The sequence below is a fragment of the Xenopus tropicalis genome, chromosome 9 (assembly GCF_000004195.4).
Source record: "Xenopus tropicalis strain Nigerian chromosome 9, UCB_Xtro_10.0, whole genome shotgun sequence".
NCBI classification, from domain to species: Eukaryota; Metazoa; Chordata; class Amphibia; order Anura; family Pipidae; genus Xenopus; species Xenopus tropicalis.
This window is the reverse complement of record NC_030685.2, coordinates 44,316,305-44,338,349: the sequence shown is the minus strand read 5'-3', so window position 1 is coordinate 44,338,349 and position 22,045 is coordinate 44,316,305. Positions and strand designations below refer to the sequence as shown.

The following is a 22,045-nucleotide window of genomic DNA, read 5'->3' as shown; positions in this document are numbered from 1 at the left end:
AAATGGGGAGGATTATCCAGAATGAAAAAGAAATCTGATCAAGGCTTTTATACATTGTATGCTTGCTATTTAGATAACAACATGCATTTCCTAACAATAGGAATTAGCTCCTGTTCCCGCTAAAATAAACATAAATGTTGTCAATGAGTGAAAATCTTAAGAATAAGGCCACACACTAGCTCGCCATATTTAGTAGAGTCAGAGCAAAGCCTGGTTACCACAGGTAGGGGACATTCATGTAGTCTATTGCTTATTAGTCTTTAAAGGAGACATTTAGGATGAAGGAAAAAAACTATAATCTTGCTGTCAATTACGAATAATATATGGTGCTGATTTAACTTTCAGCTAAAAATGAATACTATCTGTAAAAATGGCCTTTTTTTTGAGCTCCCTATATATCATCTCAGGTCTCTGTCTGTGTTTCAAATGACGGGTGAGCATGTCTAAATGGTCCCTGCCAGAAGCACAGTATGAGGGGGACAGCAAATCACAGCCCTGAAGTTCTCAAGCAAAGACAGGCGTCAGTACCCTATCAGGTAAGCCTAGTTGCTGATTGGTTCCTATCCTGCATTTTGCTGAGTGTCACCAGCCCCCCTGCACAGCCTGGGAAAGAAGGAAGTGGAAAAGATGGGTGGGGCTAGTGGGCTTTTTGAAGAAATGTTCAATAAATCAGCTGAACCACTAGTTTTTAAAGCACATTCCTACATATACATTCTATATTTAGATAAGTACAATTCACTGGCACAATATTGTTTTTCCCACAATATGTTCCCTTTAAATGTAGCTCAAAAATTTCCATAGCTTTATATTAAAAAAAAGACTTGGCTAGAACCAATTTCTCTAGAAGTATAAAAAATAACTAGATCAAATATACTTACCTGCTATACAGGATCCTTCAGAAACTACAAGTATTTCAGTCTGTTGTTTGCAGGCAGCTCCTCTTAGGTAGCATTCATTGCGAAAAGTAACACCATTGGAGCCACAAACTGGGATGTAATCATGGGGACACTTGAAAAAAAAGAAAAAACAGGAAACTGCTTTCTTCAGATTTTTACATACAGTGTAAAAAGCCATACCTACTGTAAACTAAAACAAGGCATTTTGACATTAAAGAAAATAACACATAGATCATGCATTAAATAGCTGCTGTTCAGACACAGCTATAAGCAAACTACTATTTAACAATATTCATATTGTTGATGATTATAATGGGCTCTAGTCAGTTATTAAATGTGATCTCCACCAGGGGACAAGGCCTCCCAGTATCAGTCAATCTATCGAGCAATTGCACTTGTGTGTCACCTGCTATTAACAGAGCTGTGACCCTGGAGGGATGATGATCCAATTGAAAATCTACAGCGCACACAGCGCATCACTGAAGATTTTCTCAAAACCAGTGATGTCACCACAGCCACTTGCTCCTGGAAGAGACGTCACCGCTCACACCCATTTGGTCCTCTGAAGCCACGAATCGTTTGTTGCCCCCAATGATGTCACTGAAGGCTTTCTTAACTTGAAGGAGAAACTGTTCAAATTCGGAAGAATCACTTAAGGTGACAGGAGTCAAGCCAAATTGGGTAACTCCCTATAAAATAGGGGGAGAGTTGACAGCTCTCTATTAATCCCAGCTCCTTGTCCTTACCAGGTCCCCTGTTTCTCAGGGACCTTCACAAGTTCTTCTTCACCCTATAGTTCCACCATTTATCTTGACATCAAGGAAATGTAGTTCTAAGCAACTCTCTATATATTAGTTTAAAAATGCAGTGGTTTTAAACATATTTGTAAATGTAATTGCTATTAAAAGCTAGGGATGCACTGATTCCATCATTTTCGGATTTGGCGAACCCCGAATCCGTTGTAAAGGATTTGGCCGAATACCAAACCAAATCTGAATCCTAAATTACATATGTAAATTAGGATACGTAAGGGTTAAAGAGAAAAATGTTCAACTTCTGTGAGCAATTATATTTCCAAATAATTTTATTCTAACTGAACATTTTTAATGAATGTATATTTGAAAGTTGCTTATATATATATAAAAAAGCAATCTTAATCTTAAATTGGTCCTAACATCAGCTATTTTTGCTACTTTTAGTTTTACAATATTTTTCTAAAAACAAGTCAGAACAATTCAAGAAACATTGTTTTTTCACTAAGGACTTGTATTCCTTAGGGAACTCTTCTTTAATGAAGCCTTCTCCAGGCTCTCCAGCAGTATTTGGATGCTTTGGCAATATTGGAGGTCTTTGGGATCTTTACACTACAGACTAGTATACCTAATGGGTTAAACAAAAGCTGGAATGTTCACTGTTTTCTGTGATTAAACATAATTAAACATGAGACTAAAATGACCTGTTTTTGAGACCTTGACCTGTGATTGGACAGAGGCAATAGAAAATCCTGTTTGTTCTGTAGGATTTAAAAGCCAATATAAAGTAGAAAGTTATGGTAGGAAATGAGGGAGCTGAAGCCTTTATAGCTGGAGCTTCTCACAGATGGCAAAGAGTCCAGCAAATTTATTTTAGGGGTATAATATAGACTGCCTAATGCAGAGATGGTGTAAGAAGTGTTGGTGAGCCACACAAGCATGAAAAATTCTCTGGGGATGCCAAATAAGGACTGTGGTTGGTTATTTGGTAGGCCCATGTGGACTGCTAGCCTTCAGGAGGCTGTTTGGAGTAAAACTGCGTTTCTGTGCTTCCAAACTTGCCTCAAAGCCAAACATTTTAAAATGGGCACCTACTTTAAAGCCACTGGGAGCAACATCAAAGGGGGTGGTAAGCAACATGTTGCTCACAAACCACTGGTTGGGAACCAGTGCCCTAATGCAAGTGAAGACAAATAGGCTATGCCCCTGTTGCAAACAGAAAAGGCTGCTACTTTGGGTCAAGTAATAAAAAGGGGGGATTTCAATTACCCAGATATTGACTGGAGCAACAGTACTGCCAGGACAGTTAATGGAAACAAGTTTATAACATTTTGCATTACAATTTTATGTCACAGTTTGTTGAGCTAATCAAAAACTATGCTATATTGGATCTAGTGATCTCTAATGACTCCGAATGTATAGCAAATGTGCAAATGGTTGAACCTCTGGTAATAGTGGCCATAATGTTATCTAGCTTAACCCTTTCCCTGCCAAAGACGTAGGTACTACGTCGTTTTAAAAAAAGCAGTTATATGCCAACGACGTAGTACCTACGTTTTTGGTACTAGTGTAATTCTCTTTGCACCGGCGGCAAAAGCCGCCGGTGCAGAGAGTCAGCTGTGCCCCCAACGGCAAGGAGCTGTGCCCCCTCGGCAAGGAGCCAAGGGGGCTGGCAAGTTGGTCCAGTGATGCGATCGCATCGCAGGACCTATTTACAAGCAGCAAACCGATCGCACGCGCCTGCTGCTTGTCGAGTCTGTTCCCCTGCTTCTTGCTCCTCTTAGCTCCGCCCACGCACTTCCTGTGCTGCGAGGACTGCAGAGAGGACTGCCTGCCTGTGATCCCTGCTGGTAAGTGCTCTTTATTTGCCTAACACACAGTTTTACACACATTTACAGGCATTTACACACATTTACACACACATCTACACACAATTTAGCATACTTTTTTTTTTGTCCGATTTTGCACACTCTAGCACACTTATATACACACTTACACACTATCACACAAATTTTAGATGTATGCACACATGTATACACAATTTTTTGTGTATACAATTTTCTTTTCTTTTTTACCCCTTTGTCTTTAGTTTTTTTCCCTAAAAAATTTATTTTGACAGCCTGACTATTGGATCTATTATTCTAACCACTAATTACACTGTTTTGTGACTTATTTTGTTGTTTCATCGATTTACACAATTTTTGTGGTTTTATTGCATTTTTATCCTTGTATAACTGTTCCTAATCTGTTTTTAGCGTAGCTTTGCCATGTGGTACTTTGGTGTAGAAAAATAACTTTACCTATTTTGAATTCCTCAGAATGTGTACTTTCCAATAATATATGGGTTTCTGGGGGTCCCTGTGTAGTTTGGGGGTGTTACGCATAATACGCTGTCAGGGGGCTCTGTGTGCAAAAGCTGAGTTGGCAGGCGAGAAATCCTTATGCGCTATTTTCTTTTTTTTTTGGGTTCAGTACATACCGCAGACTTTGGTATATCTATGCATATTGGGTATCAAACTGTTCAGTAGACCATAGGTGTTCCTATTTGGGATGACTTGCCTTTGTACACAAGAAATTGTGTGAGATAAATGCGGCAAATTGCAATATTTTTATGCGATTTTCTGAAATGTCATAAAAACCACTAACTTTAGGAAAGCTCTGCAGATTGGTACTTTGGTGTAGAAAGGACTCTTTACCCTTGTTGGATTTGTCAGAATGTGTACTTTCCAAAAATATATGGTTTTCTGGGGGTCCCTGTGTAGTTTGGGGTCTTACTGCATATACCTAATTCTATGTGGGAGATAAGATGCTGGAAACTGGAAGCTTTGAGTGGATTTTTGGAAATGTTATCAAAATTGCCAACTTTAGGAAAGCTTTATGGCTTGGTACTGTGGAGTAGAAAGACATGGGTACCCATTTAAGATACGGGGGAATGTGTACTTTCCAAAAATATATGACTTTCTGGGGTGAATGTACTTTTTACTAGCTTTATCCCACATATAATGATGTAAATGTTGATTTTGCAGAAGCTGAAATGACAGAAATGATAGATCATATGGGGGTATGTTCACATTGGGGCCCCTACATGCCACATACTTAGGTAAACCTATACATATTGGGCATCAAACTGTTCAGTAGACCTCTGGGGTTCATATTTAGGGTGTTTTGTCTTGGTACCTAATAACCTGTAGAAAATAAGATGCTGCATAGTGGAAGTTTTGAGGTGATTTTTGGAAATGCCATAAAAATCGTCAAACTTAGGAAAGCTTTATGGCTTGGTACTGTGGAGTAGAAAGACATGGGTACCCATTTTAGATTCGGGGGAATGTGTACTTTCCAAAAATATATGACTTTCTGGGGTGAATGTACTTTTTACTAGCTTTATCCCACATGTAATGATGTAAATGTTGATGTTGCAGAAGCTGAAATGACAGAAATGACAGTACATATGGGGGTATGTTCACATTGGGGCCCCTACATGCCACATACTTAGCTAAACCTATACATATTGGGCATCAAACTGCTCAGTGGACCCCTGGCGTTCATATTCAGGGTGTTTTATTTGATTACTTTATGACCTTTAGGAGTTAAGATACTATAGACTGGAAGCTTTGAAGTGATTTTAAAAAAAAATCACAAATTTTGATAAAAACCAATAACTTTAGGAAAGCGACTTGATAGTTTTGAGTAGACAGACAGTTGTGCCTATTCTGGATTCCCCAGAATCTCTTCTTTCTAATAATGTAAAATTTTCTGGGATAAACTTTCTGTTAGTGGAATTTTTGGCCTTGAAATCTAAAGTATGCAGCTTTCTGGAGCAGTGCTTTGGAAATTTAGTGTACTGCTGGGAGTTTTTGACCTATACAAGTGAGAAATCTACATAAAACTATATATATTTGGTATTGGCACGTTCAGGAGACATGGGACTTTCCAAATCAGTTGTAATTTCATGCATAAACTAATTTTTGTTTCTGGTGCATGTGTTTATATAATGGAAAATATGATTTTTTTTCATTTTTTAGACATTTAGAAGCCTATATCTTGTTACAGAATTGGAATTACACAAAAATTCCCAATTACCATATTTTAAAAGCTTAGGTTGTCCTGAAAAAAACAATATATAGTTTTCCTGGGTAAACTAAAAGTCCCCCCAAGGAAAGGCCCCTTAAGTGAAGCAAAATGTTCAAAAACTGTCTGGCAGTAGAAGTTCCGCTTTGTCCAAAACGGCTGGCACTGAAAGGGTTAATGGTTGGTGCAAAAAAAACAAATATATACTGGGGCAACAAAGACCGTGAATTTCAGAACAGAAAATGTTAACTCCTTAACATAGATTGGGGCTTTATGTTTTCTGCTAAAAAACACAAAACAAAAGCGTTTGTGCTTTAAAATGATATTAAATTGTTACTGTTCTCTATTCCCTTAAGAAGTAAACATAGGAGCATTAAGAACATCCTATGTGGTTGAATTCAAAAGAATGTTAATAGGGAAACAAATGCTGTAAAACAGTAAAACAGTTGTAAAACAGCAATCCGGAAGGCAAAGATAAAAAAAATGAGAAGCACTAAATCCCATAACGTTTTTTTAAGTATATTAATAGTAAAAAAATGTAGGTTGAGAATGGGACATTGAATGGTCTATCTTCAGTAAACTAAAAAAAGAAAAACAAATAACTAAAGCCAATAAAGCACTAGCAGGAAAATTGGCCACGTCAACCAGTGAGGCCATACTACAGGAGTGGCTGTCAATTACCTCCATCCATAAACATTGTCAAAAACTACACTTCTTATTCCATATGGGTTGGCTTGAGGCATCAATAAATAGAGCAACCCAAACACACAGATTTTTTGACACGTGATCCACTTATATCTTATGCCTCCTTCCCAGATATCAGACAGCTGACAGTAGACCCATTCAAATACACACCTGGTATGACCAAGAGAGTCTCAGAGGTACTAAATCTCTATTACAGGCCACAATGGCCCTAGAATGAAACAAATCACTGCTGTCTCCCTGGAATCACAATACAACAGAAAACAGGTATATTGATGAACAATCATATCCAGAGTTGGAGAACTTAGATGTAAATAATTCATACTGGTTTCATTTAAAGTTTCACATATTTTTACTTTGTTTTGATCAAAATATAGCTCGGATTTCCACTATGATACATTTATGGTGATATGGCACACCCAAGTGGGAGCCAATTACCTTATCGCTTGTATATCCACTAATTTCTCAACAAACCTACTAATACAAATGTTTCAAATATTAGGATTACCAGACATATGACAATTTATGTATACCACTATATCCTATGCTGACTTTATATATACCTAATCTTTTGTTATACTTTTTCTTGCAACGCATATTATTTTGCATATATGGAATCCGATCGTAATAAAAAAAATAAAAACAATTTACAAAAAAAAGAAAACACAGAAAATGGCCAACTTGGAAGATTGATCACAAAGTAACTATATCAAGCTGCAGGCAATCCCCAAATTTGTTACATCTAAAGATCGTCTCCTAAGTGCAACCTTTTATGTCAACAATACTCCCCAATGTTCTAGACTCTGCTCTGATCCTCAACAGGGCACATAGGCTCATGAAATCCAATAATGCCCCACAGGATCATCATATGGGTACATTTATACCATATTAAAGATCAGCTACTATGGGATAATTGTGCCTTGCAAGAAAAACCAGAAGTGTATAAAGAAATGTCCCTTTTTTCGTGTCAGGTCAGGATCCTTGAATGAAGCCTTTTTGAAGTTTTACAACTGCTGTCCTGGAGTCCATTGAGTGCATGCCGGTGATGTTTCTACACCTTTTTTCAGGCCTTTCAGATGCAACACTACAAAACTGGAAGGATTTTGGCCTTCCAAAGGATTTTGGACTTTTTCTTGCATGCATGTACTTCTAACTTACTCCAAGTTGGATTACTTCTTAGTAGACCAATATATTTTGCAGTCTGTAATGGAGGTTACGATTGGGACGATAACTTGGTTAGGCCATGCCCTAGTCGTCCTAACACTTTCACGAGTTTAACATTTATAAGTTTAACAGCAAACCCCACCCCTTTGTGGCACCTCAATGAGGATCTTATGTCACAACAGCAAAATAAGACCCAGATCCCCAAGGCCATTATAAAGTTCCTTCAGGTTAATTCACCCACCCAAACCTCCTACAAGGGGTATTAGGTAATCTGATTTCTTTGGACCAGGTGGGCTTTGTGACGGGTGACAGTCCTCACAATGTGCGGGCTGAGGCAGCAATTCAATGTATAGAAATAGGACAAAGTTTACATAAGATACGGCTTTATGCCGAAGATGTAATGTCGTAATTTCCAACCTAACAAAGGGCACTGGAGCAATTAAGGTGAGCAAGTAAAGCCATAGTAAAGATAATGGTTCTACCAATTATACTGTATACTTTCAGAACAGTCCTGATTTTGGTACCCAAAATGTTTTGAAGAGATGCACAGAAACTGATTAATGCCTTCATCTGGGAACATAAAAAACCTAGGATGTTTCATCATATAATGGGCCAAAATCAGTTCAGTGAGAAAATGTTTTTTCACGTGAAACCTTATGGACAAAATTCAATCTGAGATGCAATTCAATCCAATTCATAAAAACTTCTCACGGCTTATCATGTGAAAACTGCATTAAAGTCCATGGGTTTTCATGTGCTAAACCATGCTAACTTTTTCTCACTGAATTGAATTTGACCCAATGAGTGCAGTGAGACAGAATAGGGGAGGGCTAGTGGTTCCTGATATAAAGAGGTATTATAAGGCCCAAACATGTTTTTTAGATTGGTTGGATCTGGAACACTGGTCGCTGTCATGTCTCTCCCTGATGCAACTACTATGGGCACAGGGCCTATCACAATTTGTTGACCCACGAACGCAGGTCTGCAAGTATGGACAGTATAAACTAGATCCAAACGTAGTATCACTTTTTCCCTAACGCAGTGGCAGTATCATAGCCAATGAGGTGAAACCGAGGCGTGATTATTGCTAATTGTGATGAAGCTGAAGCTTGATGAAAGCGGAGGGGCTGTGTTCCCATTAGGGAAGAGCTGCTGACTTATTTTTTGTCAGGGGCTTCGCACATGCTCATTATGCCTAATCATGCTTCACTTCCTTGCCACAGCCATTAGGCGGGCGGGAGGTATTTTTCTTTTATTCCTTCCAGCTGCAGCCTTACCATTGCACCCGTACACTTCTGCACCCTTTTTGTGTTTGATTTGTGCACCCTGGATAGGTGTCATAGTCCTCTGGGCTTGACCCTAGGCCAAGACATGGTGGTTTTCACCCTAACTTTGGCGAAGGTGGATATGCCCGCACATGCTGTTCATTGGCAAAAGCCTTGGACACATGAGCATCGAAGCCCATACCATCGGGTAGGACTCACAGGCGATCACTCAACATCACTTTTTCCCTCACTTAACACAGCATTAACAACACAAGAACATTATATACAAGTAAGGTTTAAGCTCTGGGCAGATTTGGGAACTATTAGCACTTTAATGGTCCTTTATAGGACAACCACTTAAAATCTCTTGAGCAATTTTAGAATAAATATGGCCTCCAAATAACTTTCATTTCATACCTTTAACTCAGGCACTTGCATAAAAAAATTATGTTTACCCCATTTACACATATTAAAGCATCATATGCCCCATTTAGGTACCAACATAAAACACCCTAAATATTAATGCCAGGGCTCTTTAGAGCAGTTTGATACCCAATATGCAAAGGATTACCAAAGGATGTGCCTTGCAGAGACAACAAAATTAAAAGTAGTGCATATGAATTTTCATGACTTCATAGGCACCCTTTAAAGTGATACTGACACTAAAAAACGACTCCTCACAATATGAATGTACATAAAAAGTTGCCTATAGGTCATGTTGATTGATTTTCGCTGAGAGATTTGCTTTTGTAAATAATTGTTACCTGAAGTTCCTAAACCTGACTGTTTTGCCAACCTGACTGTCCGTTCTCAGCCTGTCAGTTATAGCTTCTAATGCTAACCGCTTTGTCACGCACGGTATCCCAAAACTCAGAACAAAAGCCAAGGTCCCGGTCTGAGCTCACTCTTCTGCCTATAACAGCCACCTTTCACTTCGGGAGGAGCCCTCCGCTACTCGGGTGCCGCCAGGACTTATTGTAAGAGGACCAGGGCAAATGTTCTGAGCAAACTAGGGAACCTAGCGTTATGCAAAGTTTGGGGAGGATAGACGATATGAACAGGCCGAGGTCAAACCGAACAGGCAGTGAGGTACAAAATCAAATTCCAGAAAACTTAGTCAGTAACAGGCAATCAGAATCAAGAAACAGCAGAACCAGGAACCAGGAGGCGAAACTGAAGTTTGTCCTGCTGGACAAATATGGCAGCCCCCTTAGAGGGGAACATGGGGGATCAGACAGGTAATATAAAAGCATTGGGCAAATACTTTTATGGCAAAAATGAAGGTCATGCAAAGACAATGTTATAATAGATGTAAAAAAAGGTATTACACAATGTATGCACATATTCCATAGCATATATTTTTACTACTGCAAAAACATACTGACGTGATAAAAGCCGTAAAAAGAAAAAGAACAGTACATATTGTATCAAATCCATTTCTCAAACAAATAGCCCAAAACTTGCATTTTACAGTATTTTATATCACACATATCCTTATGTACCAACAGAAAACATACTAAATATGAAAACTAGGGCTCATTTATATAGTTTGATGCCCAATATGCATAGGAATACAAAATTATGTGCCAAGTAGCGACCCAAAAATAAATACAATACATATGAATTTACATTGTCGACACATTCTGACACTGGGTAAACATGTATTTATACCCCTAAACTACATAAAGCTATGCCAATATTAGTGCTTTTTGTGAAATTTCTGAAAATTGATAAAGCATCATAATTATGAACCCCAGGGGTCTTCTGAACAGTTGGTGCCCAGTATCCACAGTACAAATTGCAAAGTTGATTTCTCTTTATGCTGACAATAATCATTTTAAAAATATTAAACCAAGCTCCTTACCTTGAACTGACAATCACAGGTTACACTGTCTCCGATTCGTAAACATTCACCATCAAATTTACATGTATTGGTGTCACAAAGAAAGAGATCATTTTCTCTGTCATCAAAACCTAAACATAAGCACAAATACACTTAACTTAATTCTAACAGTTGCAAATATTAAAACTGAAGCAAAATAGCTTTCACTCCAATATTTCATTTGGTCACATTATTAAGGAAACAGACTAATATTAACTTAACTTAGATTTAACTCTCCATTACCTAATGTAAATATCAGAGGAAGAAGTAGTAATCGTCCCCCCCCCCCCCCGTATAAGTGAAGACGATGGGGCCCAGTGACTATTGCAAAGAGAGGAGGCTGTACAAGTAGGTCAAGTTGTTATTATTGGGACTTTAAATATCCAGACGTTGACTGAACTAATGGGGGGGGGGGGGGGCTAAGTCAGAAAAAGCTAGTAGGTTTGTAAATATGCTAAATGACAACTTTTTATTTTAGGCAGTTCAAGGACCTATTAGGAATGGTTCTCTTTTGGACCTGGTGATATCTAATAATACTGAGCTCATCTCTAACATTTGTGTGAGTGAGCATTTAGGAAACAGTGATCATGACATCAGGTACAAGGAAGCAAATAAAGCAGGTACAATGCATTATGCAAGCTAAAATAGAGATGGAAAGGGTATTGCAGCTAGGAGTTAAAGGAATCCAAAATTATTTTTTAAATATGTAAATAGTAAAAAAATGAAGCAAGATGGGATGGGGCCTTATTATTACAGGGGGGTCAGTTGGTTGTTGAGAACAGGGAAAAAGCATAAATTTTGAACTCTTATTTTTCCTCTGTATATAAAAATGAGGAGCCAACCAAGGCTTCCCTTTTAATAGACCCAATGCTAGTAATATAACTACTGATGCATGGGTCACTCAGGAGTCAATCATGTGCAAACAATCTTGTGTGATACAAATAGTTATGATTATAACAAATAGTTATGATTATACTGCATAAGCATATTGAAATATGGTGAACCAGTCTCTAAGGCTAGTGAAAGACTATATACCACTACCCTATCTCATTATGAGTTGTCTAGGGCTGATATATGATATAACATTATGTATCAAATATTGTTCGCTTTGCCTTTATGGGTTTTTTTTTTCTTGTTTTGGTTTTATACATATTTCATAACACAGTGTGGGCAATATTCACAGAATATGCCATTATCTTTATCTATAGATATTACTGATTTTCCACCTGGAATGATTAGCCATATTGCAAGCTGATTATGGGGCCATAAAAAATATATGGCTATGTCGACATGATAAATAGGTTGCCTGTATTCCCTTTTATACATAACTGTTTTTCTTAAAAAAGGCATTCTGCTACTACTGTTACACACATTTTACCTTGTACTCCCTAATATATTTGATAAATGACCATGCTTTGTGTGCTGCTGTCTGGATGACTGATATCAAGCACAACTCTGGCAAAGCAGATGGGGCAGAGCTATAGTGTACAGTAACTAAATAAATTTAAGGGGGTAGGAGCAGAGGTCTGGACCACATGGGCAAAGGGGTCCAGATGTAGCTAATACAGATGGAGGAGAAGCAACCAAAGAACTGATGGACTGTCATCCCTATGAGGGTGTTTGCAGAGACATATATAACCCACTTTTGTAGGTTAATGTGTCATTGGGGCATTGTAGGAACTACTGTGAACTACCCAGTGGGACATACACTCTTATCCAGTGGTGTAACCATGTACAGCAGGTTGCAGGGGGACCTGGGTTGTAGTGCAAGCCAGAGGTGCAACTCAAGCAGGCCAGGAGGGTCTTTTTGTGCCGGGCCCTCTCAGCAGATTCCCCCCCCCCCCCACAATTTTTTTTTTTGGAGTCCATAGATATATCTATATTTCGCTATACCTATGCAATATAATCACACAATCACTACACAAGGTTGTTTACACGTGACAGTTAATATTAATAATCATTTACATATAAAGGTGGTTAACATAGTTTGTTTACATTTTGTATGGCAATTATAGGCAATTATAGGCCTGTAAGTTTGACATCCGTGGTGGGCAAGTTATTTGAAGGCTTGTTAAGGGATCACATTCAAAATTATGTAGTGGAGAATGCCATTATGAGCAGTAATCAGCATGGCTTTATGAAGGACAGGTCATGTCAGACCAATTTAATTGCTTTTTATGATGAGGTAAGTAAGAAGCTGGACAGTGGGGATGCAGTAGATATCATCTATTTGGATTTTGCCAAAGCATTTGATATCGTTCCCCACAAACGACTGCTTTCTAAGCTAAGGTCTATTGGTCTTAGTGAAGCCGTTTGCACATGGATAGAAAACTGGCTACAGGATCGGGTACAGAGGGTGGTTGTTAATGGTACATTCTCTACTTGGAATAAGGTCCTCAGTGGGGTCCCTCAGGGTTCTGTACTGGGTCCACTTTTGTTTAATTTGTTCATAAATGACTTAGGGGAGGGTATTATGAGTAATGTATCAGTGTTTGCAGATGACACAAAACTCTGCAGACCAGTCAATTCTATCCAGGATGTGACATCCCTGCAGCAGGATCTTGACAAACTGGCAATCTGGGCGGCTAAGTGGCAGATGAGATTTAATGTGGATAAATGTAAGGTCATGCACCTGGGATGTAAAAATATGCAAGCCCCGTATACCCTTAATGGGACTGCACTAGGCAAATCCATAATGGAGAAGGACCTTGGAGTCCTTGTAGATAATAAACTTGGCTGTAGCAAGCAATGCCAGGCAGCAGCTGCAAGGGCAAACAAGGTTTTGAGCTGTATTAAAAGGGGTATAGATTCACGGGAGGAGGGGGTTATTCTTCCCCTTTACAGAGCGCTGGTAAGGCCCCATCTAGAATATGCTGTTCAGTTTTGGTCTCCAGTGCTCAAACGGGACATTACTGAGTTAGAGAGGGTCCAGAGAAGGGCAACTAAGCTGGTAAAGGGTATGGAAAGTCTCAGTTATGAAGAAAGACTGGCCAAGTTGGGTCTGTTTACACTGGAGAAGAGGCGCTTAAGAGGTGACATGATAACTATGTATAAATATATAAAGGGATCATATAATAACCTTTCTAATGTTTTATTTACCAGTAGGTCCTTCCAACGGACACAAGGGCACCCACTCTGTTTAGAAGAAGGGAGGTTCCATTTAAATATTCGGAAAGGATTTTTTACAGTGAGAGCTGTGAGGTTCTGGAATTCCCTCCCCGAATCAGTCGTGCTGGCTGATACATTATATAACTTTAAGAAGGGGCTGGATGGATTCTTAGCAAGTGAGGGAATACAGGGTTATGGGAGATAGCTCTTAGTACTAGTTGATCCAGGGACTGGTCCGATTGCCATCTTGGAGTCAGGAAGGAATTTTTTCCCCTCTGTGGCAAATTAGAGAGGCTTCAGATGGGGTTTTTTGCCTTCCTCTGGATCAACTAGTAGTTAGGCAGGTTATATATAGGCATTATGGTTGAACTTGATGGTCGTATGTCTTTTTTCAACCCAACTTACTATGTTACTATGTATGAGTGGGTCGGTTTATGATGTAAGTGGACTTTGGCAGTGTTTTCAGCTAAATACACACTACTGGGTTATATAATGTTTGGTTCCTAACAAAAGCTCAAGTTAAGGCCAAATGGAGTACCTAATAAACATCTTCTTTCCCTTCTGAAAAAAAGGGCTAAACAATTTTAACACTGTTACAAAGTTAGTTTGGGATAAAAAAGACAATAGCCCTTCACTTCAACCCTACCAAATGATCCCTAGTTCAATTATATATTCGCAATTAGAAATGTATTAAACTGAGCATAGGTAATTACATATACGGTGGCACATATGTGTCATGGTCGGCACCATAAAACTAGAACTGATGCCAAGTTCCCTGGTCTCGGCTCGGCTTCACCAGTATTGTGACCGCCTTTGGCTTCGGGAGGAGCCCTCAGCTACTCAGATGCCACCTGGACTTAACGAGGGGAACAAGGCGAGGAGTTCTGGCAAGCAAAGGGGCACAACTGTAGTTAAAGTCAGTTAGGCCGAAGATCACGGTACAAAAGGATTAGGCAAGTTCGTAGTCAGGCAGGCTGGGTCGAGGCAGGCGGAAATCAAGGAACGTCAGACAGGCAAGGGTCAAACCGAATAATCAAACAGCAGGATCAGGCGGAAATCAGGGTCAAAGGACAAGCCGGAGTCAGGATACGGATAGCAGAATAGTCGGGAACAGGCCGGGTCAAAACCACAGGAAAACACTAGCAGGATACAGGAACTAACGCACAAGGCTCAGAAAAGGCACCAGGAATCAATCCTATCACGGGCAACGAAAAAGAGGCAAAAATCCCTTTAAATCCTTTTGAATTTCACGCCATTGCGCGCTGACATCATCACGCCAGCGCGCATGCGCCTTAACATGCGGAAGTGCGCGCGCACTTAGGAGGAAGCCGGCACAGGGAGAGCACGGCGCGGCGGGCGTCCCTGCCGAGCCGGTAAGACTCTTTTTGTTACATTACCCCCCTCTCTAGGGGGGGCCACTGGACCCCCAGGCTTCTCAGGAAACCTTGAATGGAATTGCTTCCTGAGGCGATCAGCCTTGATGTCAACAACTGAGACCCAAGCGTTCTCCTCAGGACCAAAGCCTTTCCACCTGGTAAGATATTGTAACTTACCTCTCACCAGGCGGGAGTCGAGGAACTCCTGGATCTCGTACTCAAGCTGACCCTCAACCAACACCAGGGGAGGAACAGACAGACAAGGAGTATTAGAAGCAGGTTTTAGAAGAGAAACGTGAAAGGTATTAGCAATCTTGAAATTAGGAGGTAACTGAAGACGGACAGAAGATGGATTAACTATTGCAATGATGGGATATGGACCAATGAACCTGGGACCCAGTTTGGGAGAGGGAACCTTCAACTTTGGTTTTGGTTTTGGTTGACAACCACACTAAATCCCCCACCTTATACTGGGGTGCTTCCCGGCGGGACTTGTTAGCAGCTTTCTCCTGGGCTAGGGAAGCTGCGGACAAAGAATCATGAACTGAAGACCAAATTTCCGAAAATTTCAAAACAGAAGAATTGGCAGAGGGTACAGAGGAATTAGATCCAGAAAAAGAAAATGCTTTGGGGTGCAAACCATAAACAACAAAGAAAGGAGATCTCCCAGAAGAGGAATGGGTAGCATTATTATATGCGAATTCTGCCCAGGGAAGCAATTCAGACCAAGTGGACTGGTTATCGGATACATAGCATCTGAGATACTGCTCAAGGGACTGGTTCACCCTTTCAGTTTGACCGTTAGTTTGAGGGTGATAGGCAGAGGAAAAAGACAATTCCGTACCAACCAGGGAACAGAAAGCACGCCAAAATCTTGACACAAACTGAACCCCCCTGTCAGAAACAATATTCACAGGAAACCCATGAAACTTAAAAATATGAGTAATGAATAAATCAGCCAGGGTCTTAGCAGAAGGGAGATGTGGAAGAGGAATAAAATGAGCCATTTTACTGAATCTATCGACCACCACCCAAATCACTGTCTTACCCTGAGAAGGGGGCAATTCCACAATAAAATCCATAGAGATGTGAGACCATGGCTTCATTGGGATGGGTAAGGGATTTAACAGACCCTGGGGCCGCTGATGAGATGACTTAGACCTTTGACAAATTGGACAGGAATTGACAAAAGTTTTAGCATCCTGCTTGAAGGATGGCCACCAAATATGATGGGACAACAAAGAAATGGTTTTAGCAATACCTGGATGACCTGCCATTTTAGAATCATGAACCTCTCTTAATACTTGTTCCCTAAGCTCCTCCGGAACAAACCATTTACCAGATGGGGTTTCAACAGGAGCAGAAGATTGTAAAGGGAACAATAAGGAAGAGAGGTCAGACTCCAAAGTTGCCACAATTAACTCCCTGGGAATGATGGGAGTACACTCACTAGAGTCGGAGGAAACAGAATCGAAACTTCTAGAGAGTGCATCCGCCTTGGTATTCTTTGAACCAGGCCTAAAGGTTAATGAAAAATTAAACCTTGAAAAGAATAAAGCCCACCTGGCTTGCCTTGGGTTTAAGCGCTTAGCGGACTCAATATAAAGTAAATTTTTATGGTCGGTATAGACCGTCACCAGATGCTTAGCGCCCTCTAGAAGATGGCGCCATTCCTCGAAGGCCAATTTGACAGCCAGCAATTCCCTGTTCCCTATGTCGTAATTTACCTCTGCAGGTAAAAACTTTTTAGAAAAAAAGGCACAGGGATGCATTTTGTTGGTTATCGGGTGCCTTTGAGAAAGGACTGCCCCAGCTCCCACCTCAGAGGCATCTACCTCTACAATGAAAGGGAGTGCAGAATCGGGGTATTTAAGGATTGGGGCAGAACTGAATTCTTTTTTGAGGGTTTCAAAGGCTTGTACCGCCTCAGGAGACCACATGCTGGGATCAGCACCCTTCTTAGTTAGATTTGTGATGGGGGCTACAATAAGAGAAAAATTCTTAATAAATTGACTATAATAATTGGCAAAACCAAGAAACCTTTGTACTGCACGTAATGAAAGAGGTTGTGCCCAATCCAGGACAGCTTTCACCTTGCCTGGATCCATTTAGAGACCCTTGCTGGTAATAATAAACCCCAAAAACTGGACAGAAGAGACTTCAAAGGTACATTTCTCTAGTTTCGCATACAGATTATTTTCCCTTAGCCTCTTTAAGACCTCACAAACATGATTACGATGTTCAATTAGATTAGAAGAGAAAATAAGAATATCGTCAAGGTAGACCACTACGAATCCCCCCAGCAGGTCACGAAAGATGTCATTGACAAATTCTTGAAAAACTGCGGGGGCATTACAGAGCCCAAAGGGAATTACTAAATATTCGTAGTGGCCGTCCCTGGTGTTAAAGGCAGTTTTCCACTCATCCCCCTCTCTAATACGAATGAGGTTGTATGCACCTCTAAGATCAAGCTTGGTATAGACTTTGGCACCTTTAACCTGATCAAATAGCTCGGAAATCAGAGGAAGGGGGTAGCGGTTTTTAACAGTGACTTTGTTTAAACCTCTGTAGTCTATACAAGGACGGAGACCACCATCCTTCTTACCCACAAAGAAAAACCCCGCGCCTGCAGGAGAACTAGAGGGCCGGATAAAACCTCTTTCGAGGTTTTCCTGGATATATTCCCTCATAGACTGGGATTCAGGTAGGGAAAGCGGATATGTACGACCACGAGGGGGAGAGGAACCTGGAACCAGATCAATGGGACAATCATACTGTGTGTGTGGAGGTAGGGTTTCGGCAGAAAAAACATCGGCATAAGCCGAATAGGCTGCAGGTAACCCCTCTAGTGAGGTGGTTGCTATAGCTGGGGAAATACAGACACCCCTACAACTAGAACCCCACTGAGAAACCTCCCCTGTAACCCAATTAATCAGGGGGATATGAGCCTGAAGCCAAGGTAATCCCAAAATGAGAGGAGAAGAGGCACCTTCAATAAGAAAAAGGGCAATCTCCTCACTATGAAAATCGTTCACACATAGGGATAAGAAGACAGTTTTCTTATTTACCACCCCTGACCCTAGAGGTCTTTTGTCCACCGCTAAAATTTTCATGGGGACATCCAGAGGGACGACGGGAATGCCATGTTTGGCTGCAAACGTGGCATCCATGAAATTACCCTCTGCCCCAGAGTCCACAAAAGCGGACAAGTTAACAGAGCCCGTAGGCCAGGTCAATTTGACTGGTAACTGAACCTTAGAGGCAAATTGGGGAGAGGATACGCCTGCACCCAAATGAAGCTCCCCCTCTTCATTTAGGCTAAGGCGTTTCCCGGCCTCTTAGTACATTGTTTGAGAAAATGACCCTTATCCCCACAATATATGCATAGACCCAGGGTCCGCCTGCGTGTTTTTTCCTCAGGAGAAAGATGGAAAAGGCCAAGTTGCATAGGCTCCTCCTGAGGTGGAGACACAGGGGAAACAGAAGACTTAGCATTGGTCACTAAGTCAGATTTCATATAAGTATCCCCAGAGAAATTAGTATGACCCCTTTCACTCCTTCTCTCCCTTTGTCTCCTATCAATCTGGATGGCAAGGGACATGAGGTCATCTAGACTGGATGACAAGGGGTAATTCACCAAGCTATCTTTAATAGAGTCGGATAGCCCGATACGGAACTGACTGCGCAGGGCCGCATCGTTCCACCCAGTTTCTACTGCCCACCGGCGGAATTCAGTGCAATACACCTCCGCATCCCGTCTCCCTTGGCGCAGCTTACGAATCGCCGAATCGGCAGATGATGTGCGATCCGGGTCATCGTAAAGATTTGCCATGGAATGAAAGAACAAATCTAGGGAGAAACGGGCAGGATCAGAGGGGGGCAGTCTAAGGGCCCAAACTTGGGGATCCCCCAAAAGAAGGGTCATTACAAATCTTACTTTTTCCTCACCAGTTGGAAATGAATGTGGGAAAAAGCTAAGATATAGTTTACACGCCTCTTTGAAGACGAAAAACTTAGTCCTATCCCCAGAAAATTTTTCTGGAAAGGCAATTTTGGGCTCTTGGGGCCTAAATGTGTTACCCCACATGGCAAAAGAGCCTACAGGAGGAGAAGGACTTGGTATAGGCGGCTGCTGCGGAACTTGCGGGGTGTCCAGCTGACGGGTTAGACTGTGGAAACCCTGCAGGAGATAATTTTGCTTTTGCTCCTGGTCTTCCAAACGCTGTAGTAGGGTAGTAAGAAGCGCTTCGGTAGCAGATGGAGCGGACTTATCGTGATCTTGGTCCTCCATGGGCCCGTGATAATGTCATGGTCGGCACCCTAAAACCAGAACTGATGCCAAGTTCCCTGGTCTCGGCTCGGCTTCACCAGTATTGTGACCGCCTTTGGCTTCGGGAGGAGCCCTCAGCTACTCAGATGCCACCTGGACTTAACGAGGGGAACAAGGCGAGGAGTTCTGGCAAGCAAAGGGGCACGACTGTAGTTAAAGTCAGTTAGGCCGAAGATCACGGTACAAAAGGATTAGGCAAGTTTGTAGTCAGGCAGGCTGGGTCGAGGCAGGAACGTCAGACAGGCAAGGGTCAAACCGAATAATCAAACAGCAGGATCAGGCGGAAATCAGGGTCAAAGTACAAGCCGGAGTCAGGATACGGATAGCAGAATAGTCGGGAACAGGCCGGGTCAAAACCACAGGAAAACACTAGCAGGATACAGGAACTAACGCACAAGGCTCAGAAAAGGCACCAGGAATCAATCCTATCACGGGCATCGAAAAAGAGGCAAAAATCCCTTTAAATCCTTTTGAATTTCGCGCCATTGCGCGCTGACGTCATCACGCCAGCGCGCATGCGCCTGAACATGCGGAAGTGCGCGCGCACTTAGGAGGAAGCCGGCACAGGGAGAGCACGGCGCGCCGGGCGTCCCCGCCGAGCCGGTAAGACTCTTTTTGTTACAATATGCTAGTAATTAGTAATAGTTATAATTAGTAATAATTAGTATATGTGCTGCCATATATATCATTATTTATGCTTGGTTTAACACTTTTACTGCTAAGCATGTATCCTATATGTATAGAATACGTGGTTTGGCAATTAGATGTATTTTGCCGAGTCGCTCAGACCCAGCATCAGCCCGCTCTGCCAGCCCCTAGGCAACGAGCAGAGGCTGCTCACTAACCCTCCCACCACCCGGATCGGTGCCCCCATGCCCCCAAAGAGCAGATACATCATAAGTACGAATCTGCTCTTTGGAAAGAAGAAAGCAGCTCCCCACCATATCCCCTCCTTCCTGTACTGCACCCACCACATACCTTTATCCCCTAAGCAACGAGCAGAGGCCCCTTCTTGCCCTCCCACCAACCGGATTGTTCGATCCATGACCCCAACCAGCAGATACATCATTACTGTAAAGCGTTTCATACAGTACCTCACAGAAGGTTAATGATCAAATTTAGGAATATTGGCCAGGAACATAATATTTGTAATTGGATAGAGAACTGGCTGAAGGATAGATTACAAAGGTAAATGGAACATTTTCTAATTGGACCAGTGTTGTTATTGGAGTACCGCAGGGGCCAGTCCTTGGTCCTTTACTTTTTAACTTGTTTATTAATGACCTGGAGGTGGGCAGAGTACTGTTTCTATTTTTGCTGACAACACTAAATTGTGCAAAACTATAAGTTCCATGCAGGATGAGGGCAATAGGGCTGATGCTGCAGATGGAGGAGAGCATGCGTGGGGGGCTCCTTGTAAGTTTCACTTGAGAGCTCCCCCATTTACTGCAGTCTCTGGCATTAAGGTGGACACCAGTAATTTTGAGCTTATTGATTTTTTTCACTTGTTACTGAGGCCATCATACAGGTCCTCTATACTAATTTGTATGCCAAGCAATTTCTTGCCCAAAATCCCCTTCCTGCTCAAGCCCAGGAGTGGCAACCCACTGCGATACCACAACAGTGCTGTCCATTCCTGCCACAATGCCTAGAAACCATTATCAGCTACTGCTCAGGTTATGCCCACTTAGAAAATATTAGTGTTGATAAGTCCCCTCTCCTCTTCAAAGGGCACATCAAATTCCGCCAATGCATCCCAAGCAAGCGTGCTGCTAAGGGATCAAATTTTAGAAACTGTACGAATGCAGCTCGGGGTACACCGCTTTGTCTTAATATATGAATGACTCCCAGTTAGACCCACCTGGTTGTCCCCTTGACTTTTGCCAGTGGCAAAACAGTATGGGAGCTCATCTCCTATTCTGGACCGAGGCTACCACTTATATGTGGATAATTTTACTCTAGCATCCCCCTTTTTTAGAGCCCTATATTCTTTAGCTACCCCAGCCTGTGGCACAATCGGAACTGAAAAGGGTTGCCCAAGGATCTGTTGGACAAAAAGTTGAAACGTGGAGAATATTATGCCCTTACAAATAATGAGATCCTGGCCATGAAATATTGTGACACAAAAACTGCATTCATGCCGACAACCATCCACAATGAGTCGGTCGTTACAGAACAGAGACACAGTATGCCCCCTAAAACTAAGCTTCTCTGTAACAAGTGTGAACCGGTAAAAGGTAAACAGGTGGAAGGGAGATATATTTCCCCTAGGTTCATCTCCTACTCCCTCATGTATAGCGGTGCTGAGTGGGTTAATTCCCCAAGGGAGTCTCACCTGGGGAATAATTAGCAGGCTAGATATGCCTGCAATCAGAGAGTGAAAGAACTGAGGCTGAGACTGAGGACTGAACTTGCTGTGTGAGGGTCTGTGCCTGCCTGAAGCAGCTTGGAGCATTTTCTCCCAAACAGAAGGACTCTCAAAAGGTACTGTGACTGTGTGTT

The 22,045-nt window shown here is 41.6% G+C and overlaps 1 protein-coding gene and 1 pseudogene across 10 annotated transcripts in view; one reads left to right on the top strand and one right to left on the bottom strand.

Moving 5' to 3' along the window:
- tmeff2 (transmembrane protein with EGF like and two follistatin like domains 2) overlaps positions 1 to 22,045 on the bottom strand; it is a 303,915-nt gene that overhangs the window by 272,427 nt on the left and 9,443 nt on the right. For all 10 annotated transcript variants that reach the window (XR_004220349.1, XR_004220347.1, XR_004220348.1 and 7 more), the window contains exons 2-3: positions 10,712 to 10,821; positions 879 to 1,008 (exon numbers count right to left, since the gene is read on the bottom strand). Coding sequence is in view for 5 of the 10 variants with exons in the window: in XM_031892430.1 (XP_031748290.1) it covers positions 879 to 1,008; positions 10,712 to 10,821 (240 nt within the window). In the remaining 5 variants the exon portion in view is untranslated. The remainder of the gene's footprint in view (positions 1 to 878; positions 1,009 to 10,711; positions 10,822 to 22,045) is intronic.
- LOC116407887 lies at positions 8,613 to 8,770 on the top strand (annotated as a pseudogene).